This window comes from Vigna unguiculata, chromosome 7 (genome assembly GCF_037176805.1).
Source record: "Vigna unguiculata cultivar grain cowpea cultivar isolate G323 ecotype 2 chromosome 7, ASM3717680v1, whole genome shotgun sequence".
In the NCBI taxonomy this organism is placed as follows: Eukaryota; Viridiplantae; Streptophyta; class Magnoliopsida; order Fabales; family Fabaceae; genus Vigna; species Vigna unguiculata.
In genome coordinates, this window is record NC_140798.1 from 40696094 (window position 1) to 40712259 (window position 16166).

The following is a 16166-nucleotide window of genomic DNA, read 5'->3' on the forward strand; positions in this document are numbered from 1 at the left end:
TTACTTCCTCCACCCTGTCAATTTATCTCCTTGAACACTATCAAACTTTTTGAAAAATTATTTCTTTTAAATAAAGGAGAAGGTGAGAGTGTCTACTGAAAAAAAAGTGAGTGAGTATCTTCTGAAAATTATGTTTCCAAAAATGATTTAATGTGTTTAAAAATAAAAACAAAAATAATATAAAAAATATATATAGGGTGTAGAAAGTAACATGCATACTATTTTCACGTTCCGGAAGTCTTCCCTACAAAAACAATCTCATTTTCCAAATTTTTTCCTAAATTAGGTGTAAATACCAATACATGTTCTCCGACAACGACGCAAAGCCAAAGATTATTTGTTTCCCGTTATACCTTCCCTTTTTCCTCGCTAACACGGAAAACAAAACCCCAAATTCCTATATTAGGGTTCAATCCAATTTCAATTCCGAAACCTCCCATTCTCCCAATCCTCCAAATCCCAAAACTTCCCCTCTTACAGAGTCCTCAAATCTAGCACGGCGAGCTCTCGCGGCTCGCCATCTCCAACAATAACCATGTGGACATTCCCACCCTCTCGCCACCGGTTCCTCGCCGCCGCGATCATCGTCGTTGCACTTTGCATGATTCTACCCGTTTCGATGGCGACACAACCGCTGAAATTGTGCATGCTAACGACGCCGACGCCGACGTGCCCCGTTAAGTGCTTCGTCGCCAAACCGGTTTGCGGCGAGGACGGCGTAACGTACTGGTGCGGTTGCGATGAGGCAGCGTGCGCCGGCGTGGAGGTTGAGAGAATAGGTCCCTGTGTAGAGGGGAATGGGGGATCGGCACCGATTCCTGGACAGGCTCTCCTTTTGGTGCACATTGTGTGGCTCATCTTGTTGGGGTTCTCCGTCTTGTTCGGTCTTTTTTAGTTTTATGGGGTTTGTGTATGGTTCCATGATTGGTTCTTTTCAATTCTTTGAGGTTCTTTTGTAAATTAACCACACGGCAATTCTTGTATTGTATGTGTGATTATTATTTTTTTATTATTATTGTTGTAATTCCATGACTTCATTGCTGCTGCTGCTGGTGTACCTTGTTGTGAATTTAATTCGAATGCAGTTTCTATTCTATATATAATTGTTTGTTGGGGTTTATGACTATAATAAAAATTAATGTATGAGTTAAATTTAAGGTCATTTTTAACTGTGTTCCTTTTTAAGAATCTAAAGGATCCATGTCGAACTCATACTCTTGTGTGTATGTTGCTTGTGGCTGTAGAGAGATAGTTGAAAAGGGAATGGATTTCCTTTATTCACCCGTGGACTAATAGTTAATGAATGTGATGGGATATTGGCATTTCAATTGATGATGTTCTTCTAACGGGAGTGTATTTCCAAAATCGAGTCATAATTATTCAATAATCATAATGTGAGGGTTTGATTTTTACAGTTCAAAGGACAAGATTGAACATATTAGGCTTTTGTTTGATGTTGTTCTACCAACACGAGAGTATTTCCAAAATTATTCAATCATCATAATGTGGATTATTTCACTGCGTTGATCATTTCTCTGTTGCACACATTTACTGGAATTTCAATGAAACACCCATTGCAGTAGCTTATTGAATGGATGTTTCTAGTACTTAGAATTAAGTAGGCAAGTGTAAACTTATTTCTAGTTATTTGAGGATTCAAATGTTGGGTAGTTTTTTCTGTTTTGAATCAGGTGGTTTAAAAATATTATCATATCTACTCACTGTCTCTCCTAATTGAAGCTAATGACTGTTTGTATTGACTACTGCCTGGATTTGAATGTGTCTCAAAATTTTCATTATCCCTTTGCCCTTTAAAATCATGTATTTTGGGTAGTTGAATGTATTTTCATTATGTCCATCTAATTTCAGATTCTAATTGTTGCAGAAAAGTACAAAGTGTACCACTAAAAGAAATGGCAATTCTCAAGTGGTGGATTGATGCTCACATTATACAGAAGTTGTACAATTTGCAGGCTACCGCAGATATCTCTTAATTCAGATCTATTCTTGAATACCCTTAAGTTGAGCATACCTGCAATTGCAAAGTTGGCCACTTGGTTTCTAGGTCAATGTTTGGTTTTCTCTTTTATCTTGGTACCCAAAACTCCCATTGGGGAAATTTCCATGTATAATAGCCTGTGCTCCCACTAAGCCACTCCTCATTCCTAATCGCAAAGCGATTCCACCTCTTACTGGTGTGGACTTTACTCATGTGGTGTGGTTTGGATTCCTCAGTTTTATTAACAAAATAGTACTAGGGCCACAGGGATTACTAGTTTTCTTTTGCCGACGAGTCAATTAGCTTATATTATACATTTTGAAATTTACGAATGGCATAATTTCTACCTCAGCTTGTTCGAGGACATATATACAAAATGATTTACATCGGTTTATTGCAAATTGCATGTGCTAAAGGAAAAAAAAGTTTTGAACAGGAAAAGGAAAGACAACTGATAAGGCAATCAAGGATCTTCAAATAAACTAATTAGTTCATTATCGTGTATTAGTATAAAGAACAAATGTTAGACACACACTAATCTTATAGAAGTAAAATCGAGCATAATTCAGTGCCACGGGAAAAACCCATTTGATAAAAATCCATGCCTTCAAGTTGATTTCTTTTTTATCCCCTCCGAAAAGTAGGAAGCATTTCTTTCAAGTGCAATATTGTTCACCGTTGTCAATGACAACCCAACCGTTTACAGTCACAATGCCACATTATGTAGAACGAAACGACTGATACATGATTAAAGACCTGCCAATTGCTCTGTACTGAGTATTGTATGGTGTAAATGGTAAACTTAATTTCCTTTAGTATATGGATTAGATTAGGAAGACGGTTTAAGAGAACAAAAGATAAAGAAAACGAAACAAGGAAAATTATTGAAATGAGAATTAATATGCTGGATATTGAGCTTAGACATCTTATTGTCTAAATTGAGGTGGATCAGCGATAATACATAGTGCAGACAACATATTCAAGCATATACGCATGCGGCACATGCTTACAATAGCTCCAACGACAAGGCAAAGTTATTCAGCCCACACTAGACATATGCCAACAGCAAAAAAAATATCGCCAAAATTATTATTGTACAATATATCTCTTCTAAGGGATTAAATACGGGCCCATCTGGATCTCCTCAATGCTACATCAACTATTTGGACAATGAACTAGAAAACAAATTACAAAAGAAGCAATAGTAGTAGAAAGAATTTTAATATTCTGAATCTAATCTACAGCAAATGCTAGTATACAATAAGTTGTTGCTATCTGAACTGTTCATGAGTCCCTCTTTGTTATGAGGGCTGCATCTGATCTCGCCGAAGAGCCTGCTGGAGCTGAATGACCTGTTGTTGCTGCTCTGGTGGTAAGGAACTCAATTGCTCTGGTGTCAGATTCAATACTTGTTGCAGCAAAACAGACTCCACATCAGGAGGAAGCTGGGATGAGTAAAGAAAACAAAAATAATGATTATATATCCAGAACGACCGGTTACGGTAATCAAACAAGACAATGGTCCATTGTGGTAAAAAGAATTAAAACAAAATATTCGAAACAGTAAAAGTAATGTAAATATGAAACATTTAAAAGCAGTATTTTCAGGCAAAGGTTTGCTACCCAAAAAGGTAGGGACTAAACATGCGATCGTTTGAATAATAAGATGCGTTTTGCACTAACCATGCACAAAAACCTCTCCTAATATGGAATTCAGATCATTACAGACTACAAGCTTGTAACCATGCCAGAGTCATGTCATCATGATCCTTAAAGTACACATGATCCGTTATACCAATCTCTAGTTCCGTGCCAATTAGTGGTTAGCAGGCTATGATCTAAAGATGGTTCAGACGCCAAAAATCAGAGAAACACAATGGTTCCTTGGCCGTGTGCATGAATTGAGCATAATTTTTTCCCTTAGTGATGATATTCAAAGTTCAAACTAAAAGATAAGGAAACTTTACAGCAATAATGATTGTGTATGTCAAATAATTGGCAAATTTGAAAGGTCAGTTCCCACTAGATGCACCCCAATTAAGTGTACCTAACCATTCGCAGATAATCTATGCAAATTTCAAACTTTATTTAGAAAACAGGCAACATTAAACAATTCTGAAGTATATTCTAGGCACCCTTTTTAAGGTTAGACTAACTTTTTTAGCAACCAACTGAAAGACTACTCAAAATACAGAATTTACAACAACTTTTGCATCCAAACTCAAAAAATAATAATGAATTATTCGATCAATTCATAAGAAAATAATTCACCTTCACATCTCATCAATGAATCAATCACCAAGTCACACATACCTGAGAAGATTGTAGCTCGGAGTATTGCCCTTCTGCTTTTGGAGTAGCATGTACAGGCAACGAGCTTCTTCCAAGATTATGAGATGGTCCATCGTTGACAGGCACGTCTGACATCCCAGTAGAAAGAGGTGTACTCCTTCCCTCATCCAATTTCATGAGCTTTGATGGGCGAGAAAAAGATTCTGAAGAATCACGAACCATGTTTGTTTTCTCCATTCCCAAAGGCATGTTTGAATACGTTATATTAGAAGATTTATCACCTTTACTCAACAACTGAGAAGTAGATGACGATATGGAGGGACCAGGCTGTTTCAATAAAGGTAAATACATTATTTAAAAATATGAGCATATAAAACATAGAAGTGAAGAGAAAATAAACTTCTACACATTACCAGCTACATAGCATCTCAATTTGAGAGCATAAAGGGAATTATGCTCAACCAATGACTGGACATTTCTATGTACGATAAAAAATGCGAACACATTACAAAATGTCAATGATGTTTCAATAGTAAGTTGATGATTTTTTCTTCATTAATATACAAATGCAAGAGGATTGAAAGTCCTAAAAAACTAAAGAAAATAAGAAGGGAAAAAAACTAAAGGGATGAAGTACCCCACCTATTTATAACATAAAATACAAAAGGGGTACTGAAGTTAGATTCTTTAATATTTTCATTTTAAAATCTGAAATCATTCAGCTTGCAACCCTGCTCTAGCAACTTAGGAAGGATATAGCTCCCTCCAAAATCAAGTGTTTGGCTTGACTGGTAATACATTAATCAGCGTCATTTGTTAAGCTTATAAGTTGAGAGTTCAGGGTGGAAAAACAAGCCAACTTGTTGGGAAAATCAGTCTATCATGGTTAGAATGAGATGGGAGCGGACAAACTCATAATTTTACACATGGCCAAGTATTGCTGCAGAAATATGTCCCATATAGGCCAAAAAGGACAAATATTCTATCTGCACTTTGATGGGGTATACTGATATATCAGGCATCCTTATGGTGTTAATAAAACGTTTCTTCTATGACAGAATTGCAGGAACGGAAAGCTTTGCTTGGTTAATGTGGGTTTCTCCTATTGTCTAGTTTTTATACTTCTGATATCCTGTGCTACAGACATCTACTTTCTTTCTCTACTACAAATGACTACTAAAATAATAATAAGCAATAAAAAAGTGCAGAAGGCAAGAATAATCATCCCATGAAAAGAAAGGTGGCGCTAAAGCAGCATATCCTAATATTCACTTTTAATGCATGGAAATTTTTTTAAAGACCCATATCTCAACGTAAAAGAACTACAAAACAAGCAAAACTTGGCACCTGAAAGTTGGCATCTGGACGAACCATTTGAATATTATGTCCAACAGTTGAGTTTCCAACATGTGTAGAATTTTGTAGCAAAGAGACATGCATTTGCTGGTTTAGAGCAGTTGAAGTTGTGGGTTGAATTGGAGGCCTGACGGACAAACTTCCCAAACCTGGGCGCACAGAAGGAAGCAGTAAATTAGGCTGCCCTGACAAAGTTCCAGGCAGTACAAGGTTGTTTGGATGTTGTTGAATGGGAATTCGGGGCTGCACAGGAGGCTTTGGATGAGCAGTTAATTGATTAGGAGCCAGAGGATTATGAAGTATGGTGCTGACTTGGCCTTCTTGAGCATAAGGTGTCAAACCAGACTGCAATTTGCTCTGTCCATGAGGAGGAAGGCCGGGCAGAGTTTGCACCAATGGTGGTTGACCCAGCTGACCTTCATTCGTTATAGACTGTGAGGGTTGATCTGAAACCAGCCTAAGGTTTGGCATTTGTAACTGCAATAATTATCATGACAAAAAAAAAATTAATGATCTAGAAGGAGTAAGCTTAAGGAACAAAAGTCTCAGTAGTCTAATATAAGTTTAACGTTAATTTGATATAAGATAAACCCTAAATGATCGTAATAGGTTTAGAGCTATTTGGTGTTGCTTCAGTTGATGTTATATAAGTCCTAGAGTCATCTTATTAATTTAATAATTAAGTATTTTAAAGCTTGTCAGCAACTGAGCTTCCACGTCTTTTCCTTAAGTTGTTTTAGTTATTTGAGCTTTATTTATTAATGGTAAATTATTAATCTTGAGACCTCCAGTTTCGGAATATTTGTTACCCAAATTCCTCCAATACAATTTTTGTATACAGCTTCCATGAAATCAATTCCAGATAACTCCTACTACCAAGACAAGAAAGATAATCAATTGCTTAATAAAGTCTATTCCCTTTCTCTTTCTCAGCCTGCCCAAACATATTGTTCTCCACAAGGAGATATATAAAACACGTAATGAAAAAATATTAGCTGTTATTTGCTTCCAATTGTTCCAGAACACACTAGCTGTAATTTACAAATTAAAAGGTTCAGTTCACAGCCTCGGAAGGTGGGATTTATAGCAACCTAAATCAAATTATAAGTCTCAAATGACAGAGATTTGGCATCAAATATAAAACAAATGAACATCAAGCAGAAAGATAGCGAAACAAACCACTTGAGAAGACACCATTCCTAGCATGATTTGAGCCTGCATATAAAATTATGAACATAATGGTCAAAGAAATTATCCAAATCATTGATATATACAAATAAATAGATCCACAAAAATCCCCAAAGGTAACATTTTTGGAGAGTTGAAAATATTGTGGATTGTATAGAACACATCACAAAGTGTAACCGAAGGAAAAAGAGATCAGCTAGACGGTAATTGTCAAAATAAAGAGAAGTAGCACGCAAAATTGAAAGTTTCTAAATTACAGCCCACACAATGAACATTGATATATTTTCTTTTAGACTGCAATTCTATGGAAGGAGAAATAACAAGTCAAGGATAAGGGTTAAGCAATACTTCAAAAGAAAACATAATGAAAATGTTGATAGCAGGAGCCAAGTATTATTACCATACCATGTAACCATGACCTACACAGCCATGACTGACTCTATTATGAATCATGATTTTGGAGGTAAATAGTAGGCTGACTTTTCCCACTTACAAAGTGTAAAATGACAAGAAAAAGGCCACGAAATTAGCAAATCATGTAAAAATAGCATATGTCTTAGACAAACTATGTCCTGTCAAATGTTCCTACTCTAGTCTCCAAATGGATTGGACTCCCAATTAGTGCAAAACAAAAACTATACCTCCCCTCCTCCAAAAAGTTGTAGCAAAAGACAGAAAAAGTAAGTTATTTATCTCCCTACCAGACATACCCTGATTCCAGTTCCATGAAGCAGACAAAACTGCTATGAATCAAGTATAATACAAAAAGAAAAAAAAAAAACACTCAGCTCAGCTGTATTTAAGTTGAAAAAATGAGAAGAGGTCATCCAAAAAGTCATTTTACCACTCAACTATCTTAATTTGCATCATCTCATTTGTTCATTTCTAACAGTCACATGTGGTCAAATCAGTGAACTTTCTAGTATAGCTGCCATAATGAATATCTATATCATACGAGCACATGTAGAAACTAAAAGGTGACAAGTTTGTTATAAAAGAATGCTGTGGTAGAACAAATTTCCAGGGGAATTGATATAGGAGAAAAGTACACACCTGGAAAAGAGCCTTGGGCAACTGTGGCCTTGAAAGCAACAGCTGGCGAGCCAGATCCTTGTTTTGTGTAGCCATTCCCTGCCATCATAACAAGAACGAAATCTTCAACCAAAGAGAAGGTTGTCTAGGAAAGTGAGGTTACCTATAACCAATAGTTACCTTGAGTTCAGATATCATCTCTGTAAGCTGACTCCTGGACATTTTGGCCAGATGCAGAGTTAAAGGATCATGTGCCAATGCTGACTGACTCTGCAAACTATTTTGATTTGACTGAATACCAAACTGAGCACCGCCTAGAGCCGCTGTCATAACAGTTGCAGCTGTTATGGCAATATGAAGACCAATAGGCTGATGCTGAACAGCTTCCCCAGCTGGGCCACCAACTTGTTTCTGAGGGTCTTTAATACAGAGAAGGAGAAAATGAAAAACACAGGACGAAAAAGGCAATGCAGTGATTATATGTGCAAGATTATTTATTACAGCATAAAATAATAGCTATAGGAAAACAACTAACCAACATTTGTTGACATTCCAGGCCCGCCACGACCCTGTGGCAAAAAAGAAAAATAAGCAATTTAATCTGTAATAAACCAACATCCAGTACATGATTTTGGGTGACATGATTTAATTGGTCAAAAATAAAACTAGTAAAAGAAATTGAACAATGTGAGAAAAACAAAATATTTGTATAAGTTAATAGGTATTTTCCCTTTGGTTTCACATTGCTTAAACTTTGCATTTTGAAAAATATAAATATAAATATAAATGAGACAACGTATGTCCAATTACTCATGAATGTCTGGGTGAATACCAGTATCAATGGTGACTCGGTGCTTTTTTTAAAGTAAACATGGCAAAGATTCGGAAGAATAACTAGTCACTATTTCAATAAAGTTTGATAATTAACCTGTTCTCTATTTCTGTCAGTCCCTTTGTCATTTTCGGCAAAATCAACACGTAATTGCCGACCATTAATTTCATAACCCTGAAGATTTCGTCTAGCGCTTAAAGCTGTCTCTTCATCCTTATACTCACAGAATCCATAACCTTTTGGTTTCCCAGTTTCCCTGTCAATAACTAATCTGCAGATAAAAGATGGGAATGCTTCAAGTCTTCAACCAAATAAAGCATTGGTCAAGAAGCAAAAGGAAATTCCAAAAATTTACACAAAAAATCTCATAATGAAACTTGTCCCTTGAAAGAGACTTGGAAAGCAACTTTTAGCCATAACTATTGATTTGATTGCATAAATTTCTTCATAAGATCTTCTAAGAAGAGAAGCTTATACACCTCAACTTGTGGGATAAACTTATTTCATTTTTCTCACATTTTTTCTCTACTGTAAGTGTTTGTAGAGAAACTAATCCCCTATGCCCAGGGTGGGAGAAAATACGAATTGCTGTAACAAATAAAATAAACCTAAAAAAATACTCATCAACGGCGACATGCGTTTAACTTTTTTCAAAGTTACCTGAATGAGACTACTGGACCAACCTCCTGGCAGATTTCGACAAGCTGTTCCTCTGTGGCATCATACGGTATATTCCCAACTACAACAAAATCACAACAATTGTCACAACCCAACAACCAAAGTGCATGAATTTCACAAATTCCAATCTGATTGAAATCGACAACATTAAAGGTTGCAATAACAAGAAGCCACAAAGATAGAAAATTTAAAGATAAAACTAATTCGATTTCTCATATCTTCAACGTCCAAAGACTCGATAACCATAACAACCCGAAGAAGGAGAGGGAGGGGATACCGAAAACGCAGCGATGCTGGGACTGGGAGGTGGCCATGAAATCAACAGCAGAAGAAGAAGGTGAAGCGCTGCTCCATCTTCTTCCTCCTCAGAACCATAATTTGTTGTGGAGAGACAAAGAAAATCTTGAGTTCCGATTCGATCTTCTTCTTCTTCTTTTGGCAACGACACTATTGTTGTGTTAGTGAAAGGGTTTTTATTTTTGTTTTATAGATATATAAACGATAAATAAAAATTCTGGCACATCGCTCCTTATGACTAATACTACTATTCGCACTTGGTTCTAAATTTTAATACGATCTCTAGTGAGACCGGGAACAGGTTTTTTTTTTTTATTCTGCCTCAACAAAATATCCATACAATTTTTAATTAAATTTCATTTAGATTATAATCATCAACCCTCCCAACTTCTTGATTTATAAAAAAAAAAAATGCCCGTATAAATAAATTATAAAATTAAAATTGTGACTTTTATTTGTAAATGAAATATTTCAATTATTTTTTCAATTATAATATTTTTTACTTTAAGTTATATTAAATTTAAAATAAAAATATCTGGGATCATACTTTCATGTTGTTATTTTTGTGATACTTTAACACATAGTAAAAACTAACTTCTCTAAAAAGAGTAAATCGCAAATTTGATAAGTATTTTAAAAAAACTAAATTAAAAATTTTGTTAAAGAAACTAAAATTTAATATTTTTTACTTAACTGATGAGTTGGTTTATTTCGCTCTTATTTTTCGCTAATAATAGGGTCAAAATATGAAAGTGTAAAAGGAAAAGGATAAGTGTGAGAGTTTCTTTTCATAAGAAAAACCAAAATGATTGATGAATTATGTGCTATTAGGTTAATACAGACGTATTTCAGTATCGAAGTTCTAAATCCTTTTATATATATATATATATATATATATATATATATATATTTGATTGTGTGGTATTTAGTTTACTTAGTTTTTTACTTAACAATTATCAGTCATAATAATTTTATGTACATATTTTTTTCTAACTATATCAATCTCTTAGAATTGTTTTTTTCTTAAAGTAATTATTCTAACTATATTTCAATTCCAGTTTCACAACAACTTTAGAGTTACATATAGATACGGTACTGAAATAAATAATTATATATATATATATATATATATATATATAAATATATAATTATTGATTTATTTTGTTGACTTGGTCTAACCTTATCACAGATGAACGGATCTTTTTGTTCAATTAAAAATTATACAAAAGATAAAAAATAACTATTTATTTTAAAAATTTAAGTTATATCTGAATTTAAATTTTGGATATAATTATTTCAAACAAATAAATATAAATTATAATGCAGATATAGGTTTAAATAAATATTACTTTTATTTTTTTAAAATTTATTTATTATTATTTTATGAAAACGATCGCGAGACAAACTAATAACTAAAACATGAGTTGATTTAAACCTAACTCATTTTGAAATTTCTGTAGCTTAAGTGTAAAATCTTAGAAAATAGTATTTTAAAAGTGATAGTGGATTAAAAATAGTGAAACTTAATTATTTTAATATTAAAATATTTTGGTATAAATAGAATCTTTATAAACGAAATTTATTATTTTAAAATACATCATCTCTTTAAAATCTATTTTTCTATAGTTCTCTAGCTTCTCTTTAAGTATTTTATCTTTCTGGTCGTCTGATTGAATAACCGAGATTGTAGGATTAATCCTCTCGGTGAGCTATTTAATTTGGACCGATCAGTTTTTCCTCTATTCGCGTAAGTTAAGTTTTCGCTCTCTTTTTTTGGTCTTTTATATTTTCTATTGCATGTAAGCCATATTTCGCTTGCATGCGTCATTTTATTTATCAGTATGAGTTTCTGCGGATCAGTGATCATAATGGTATGTCCAAATCGTCTTGTAATGTTTCTATGTGTAGATAGAGCATCCTGTGGAGTTAGATACGTTTGACGTTGATATAATTGTTTAAGCACGATACCTGGTAAGGGAAGCTAATATCTATCATGTCTCACAAATCTGTTAGAAATGTTATTATATGATTATTCTGTAATTGACTTATGTGTTTGATATGTAAACTGGGTTGTGATGTTTGAAAACGATTATTTGAGAATAAATGTATGTTATAGGTGCAATTGGATATAATTGGTGTGAATATTTTGATAAAATTAATGTTTGATACTTGAATGGTCTTTGTAGAGATTTTAGAGTTGTATGGATTGATTGAATAGGTATAATTTTGCTTAAATCAGTTTCTGCAAAATTGTGCAGATTTGCTTACTCGTTGGACGAGCCTACTTGTTTGGGCAAATGAGTTGATCTGCATAATTATGCAGAACACTGATCTGCAGAATTATGCAGATTCGCAAACTCGTTGGGCGAGTAATACTCGTTGGACGAATTTCCAAGTTAGGAACTTTCAGACCTGGATCAGTGGCTGGGCGAGCATAGGCTAGTGGTTGGGTGAATACTACTCGTTGGGCGAATGCTACTCGTTGGGCGAGCATAGGTTAGTGGTTGGGCGAGTAAGTACGGACCTGGAACTTGCATTCTTGAGTGATTTGAATGGTATTTTTTTATGGTTATAGAAGTTTTTTAATTATTATGAATGATGAGTTTATGATATGAGATTGTTTATGAGACTGAGTTGATATTGGTTGATTCTAACCTAAGGAGGATTGGCAGTGATTGTGGTAGTGTATGCATTGAGGTAGAGATTGTCTTAGCAGTTATCCTAACGCTCTAATAACCATTTAAATTCTTAAGTAGAGAGGAATAGCGCATGTGGTGAGAGGAGTAGGAGGTCATAGCCTATGGGTTTTTTCTTGACCATAGGTGTCAATGAATTGATCTTGTATGTGGTAGAGTTTTCACTCTTAATCTGTCACTCTACAAAGCATGAGATGTCACTACAAGTGCAGAACTGACTGGATCCGACCTTAATGTATGTATACAGAGTAGTTGAATCTTAGTTTATAAATATATGTATGTGAATATCTGTTTGTTTGTAGTTGTTACACACACACACACACACACACACACACACACACACACACACACACACACACACACACACACACACACACACACACACACACACACACACACACACACACATATATATATATATATATATATATATATATATATATATATATATATATATATCAATATTATATGATTTAAGAAAATTATTTAAAAGTCATTAATTTATAAATATTGTATGTTTTCTTTTTGCAGTGATAACTTATTCGATGGGAGCAGTGTAGTTGTAGTTTTAAAGGCACATCTCGAGATTGAGGAGCCATCTTTTAGGTCATAAGGAAGTCTCAATAGGAATCTGTTGTAAATGGTTAACTTGTGTTTATAGTTAGAAATGTTTTGTATGTATAATTGATATATTTATATAGTCCGATCATTTGTAAGACTATATTAATATATTTTATACATTTGTTTATCTATTTTGAATACTAGGATGGAACATCCTAATTTATTAGTTTTAAGCTGTTAAAATTAAGATGTTATCTGAACAATTTTAAAAGCATCACATATAGTATTATTAAACAAGTTGATAATTTAGTATCAATATTACTTGAGTTCAAACTACTTCATTCAAAGTGTCACTGTAGGTGCAAATTATTTGAAAGATCATGAATATGTTGAAGTTAACAACGTTTGGCTCGTTTGTGCGAAAGAGGAAGAAAAAACAGTTGGGACGTATATGATGTATATAATGTGGCGTATGGAGACTTTGACTCGTATTGCTTGTGGACATTAAATATTTAGAATATAATAGTATATATATAATTATTTTATTTTATCAATTGTATCTTATGAATTCTTTCACATTGTGATTAATCATAATGCTGAAGCTTTTCTTACACAGAAAAAAATGACCAAGAAAATCAAATTTGTTCAATGAAAGGGAACCACATGTTACTGTACTGTAGTTCTTGAAGTGTTGTTGCAGTTTCTTGATTGGAACACGTGTCTGCAAAAAGAGTTCTCACTGGACCGTCTGAATGAAAACATAAATACTTATTAAAATCATTCATTCAACAAAACTTCAAACTTTAAGATGTAAACAAGGTATGCTTCTAACATTGGATAAATTCTCACATCAAGCTGCATTGGAAATTTCATTTTATTTATACATTATTTTTAGTTTATAAAAAGTAATTTTTTGTATTTTTTATATTATTTATAAAAACTTATTTAAGTAGAACCTTAACAGGATATACTAAAATTTAAAATATCCATCTAAAAAGTATTTCGTACTTAATAATATTTTTATTTCGACATTTAGTTTTGTTTTCAAATATTACTGTATAAATTAAACATTTGCAAATAGTTTTACTTGAATAAATTTATTAATCATTACTAAATTAAAGAATAAATTTATGACAAAAGGAGAAATTGAGTGACAAACACTATAACTTGAAGAAGTAACACTGTATAACCAAATTGTATCAAAAGATACATGATATTCACACTCAAATGATTTATATGCATCAACTAATGCAGAGGGATCGATGTGCAAAATAAATTAAAAGAATGAATATAATTCATGAGCTTATAGGAAAGTAACTTGAATAGAACAGTGTGGTCAAAAACATACTTATTATAATAAAATTGTTCTTAAATTTGATGATAAATATTATTCATTTTAAAATGTGGATTCTATTACAATTTTATTCTTAAAAGACATATCAAAATATAAAAGAAAATAAAGATATTTAAACAATTTTAAAGTATCATATTTTTAAGTGATGTATAACTATTGGATGGGATAGAAACAAAAATATGTTTAAACTTACAATAATTGTTTTTGAAATAAACACTTATTAACATAATTACTAATTTAAGAAAAATAAATAAATTATTTGTTGAAATAAAATAAAATAATCATATTAATAAATAAGCTCTTCCCTTAAACAGGTAAGCACGAATAAATCAACCCAGAATTGCATTACACAGCGGCGGTACAGTGGACAAATACAGAAAAAATGGAGGAAATTTCGAGCAGTCAAACTAAACTAAGATATTAAATGTGTAATAACTTAGAAGGATTTGGTAGTAATGTATTATTATTTCGACACATTAAGATTAGACGCAACACGGTACGCAGAAAATAGATCAATTCATTAACGAAAAAAAAAAACCCGAAATATTTTAATGTTTTACTACAACTTTAGTAAACATGAACTGAAAAATGGAACACTGTACAAAATTAATTACATATGACAAAAAAATCTTTTGATTAAATTATTAACTTCCATTTTATTGCATAACTTTTGTTACCTCACCGATGCACTTATTATTTTGATCACATTGTCAATAAACAAAAAGTAATTAATAGTTTGATTTTCTTGAAGAAAATTTGTGGCTAGGAACAGTGATTTAAATATTAAAGAATGTATATTTAAAAACCTTGGAACCAAATTAAAGCACAAACTTCAGTCATTCCCCATCAAAAGGTCGAGAAACAATTATTTTATCCAGAGGTTAGATGTATCCACTATCAGTGTGCATGACTAAATAAAATATACTTCCGTTACTTCATCAATAATATAAATAATTAAAACAAATAATATACAAATGCATATTTTTAAGATTGCATAACATTAAATGATAAAGTTAATAAACTTAAAAGCATTGTATAAAATTTACATTCGAATAAAATTTCCACACCCAGTATTGAGTAAACAAAATGAACTGATAATGAATTTATTTAAATAAGCTTTATAATAAACACTTAAAATAATAATAATAATATAACCTTGTCTCTACACTAATTTTAATTTATGAATAAATTAATTTACAAAAAACTATAGTACAACTTTTATAAATTATTATATTTAATTTATTTATTAACTAATTTTATCTTACCAAAAATACTTGTTTCAAAGTTTTCTTATTTTTCTTTAAGAAATGCTTTGAAAAAAAATAATTGTCCAGCTACACTCAATTATTATTACAAAAGTTCAGCCAAAATGATTTTTAATTACTTGCATTGTCGAAAATAAATTATATATTTTGTATTTTAACAAAATAAATAAATAATAGATGTATAAACTTCAAATATAAACATGGGTTTAATGAAAGTAATGAAATGATCTAAAAGAGACAAGAAACACCTTTAAGGGTATAAAAGCAATTCAAACTAATTTACTGATCCGACCAATTTTAGACGATTCTTGATCCATTATTTAACTCATAAGTTTCATGATCAGCTAACGTTTAGAACAAACCGGTTATCTGTCCAACCATCCAGATTCTCAGACTTAGCTGCAGAACTATTTTTTACACAATAACAATCTAATGCTAATGCAGGCGTTATAACCAACAAAGATCATCACAAATCCAAAGACACATTCTACAAAATGAGATCTTATCCATGAATAATCAATCTCGAAAATAAAATGCTGTCCAGGTTAATAAAGAACAAGATATACATCGTCCCAAAAAAACTTTATAAACCAATAAAAAAATAAGATTAGACGAG

At 32.5% G+C, this 16166-nt stretch overlaps 2 protein-coding genes across 3 annotated transcripts; one reads left to right on the plus strand and one right to left on the minus strand.

Moving 5' to 3' along the window:
- Positions 1-285: 285 nt before the first annotated feature.
- Positions 286-2350, plus strand: LOC114190171 (uncharacterized). 2 transcript variants are annotated; one of them, XM_085675913.1, is made up of 2 exons: positions 286-910; positions 1870-2350. In XM_085675913.1, exon 1 carries the CDS (start codon positions 536-538, stop codon positions 893-895), a length of 360 nt encoding a protein of 119 aa, XP_085532039.1. In that variant the 5' UTR covers positions 286-535; the 3' UTR covers positions 896-910; positions 1870-2350. The 2 variants fall into 2 exon arrangements, with proteins under 2 accessions (XP_085532039.1, XP_027934765.2); XM_028078964.2 differs by having other exon boundaries at positions 1886-2350.
- A 530-nt stretch (positions 2351-2880) lies between these two features.
- On the minus strand, positions 2881-9878 carry CSTF64 (cleavage stimulating factor 64). Its single transcript, XM_028081377.2, has 10 exons — positions 9655-9878; positions 9360-9438; positions 8796-8970; positions 8403-8436; positions 8048-8286; positions 7889-7966; positions 6827-6862; positions 5639-6124; positions 4313-4618; positions 2881-3444 (listed from the first exon to the last, which is right to left on the minus strand). The coding sequence occupies exons 1-10, from the start codon at positions 9689-9691 to the stop codon at positions 3301-3303; spliced, it is 1614 nt and encodes a 537-aa protein (XP_027937178.1). The 5' UTR covers positions 9692-9878; the 3' UTR covers positions 2881-3300.
- Positions 9879-16166: the final 6288 nt, after the last annotated feature.

Excerpts from the sequence above, each read along its gene's own strand:
- LOC114190171 (XM_085675913.1), top strand. The coding sequence starts at position 536 with ATGTGGACATTCCCACCCTCTCGCCACCGGTTCCTCGCCGCCGCGATC.
- CSTF64 (XM_028081377.2), bottom strand. The coding sequence starts at position 9,691 with ATGGCCACCTCCCAGTCCCAGCATCGCTGCGTTTTCG. Across the intron at positions 9,439-9,654 it reads CCAGCATCGCTGCGTTTTCG|TTGGGAATATACCGTATGAT; the intron begins GTATCCCCTCCC and ends ATTTTGTTGTAG. Across the intron at positions 6,125-6,826 it reads GAATGGTGTCTTCTCAAGTG|TTACAAATGCCAAACCTTAG; the intron begins GTTTGTTTCGCT and ends TAATTATTGCAG.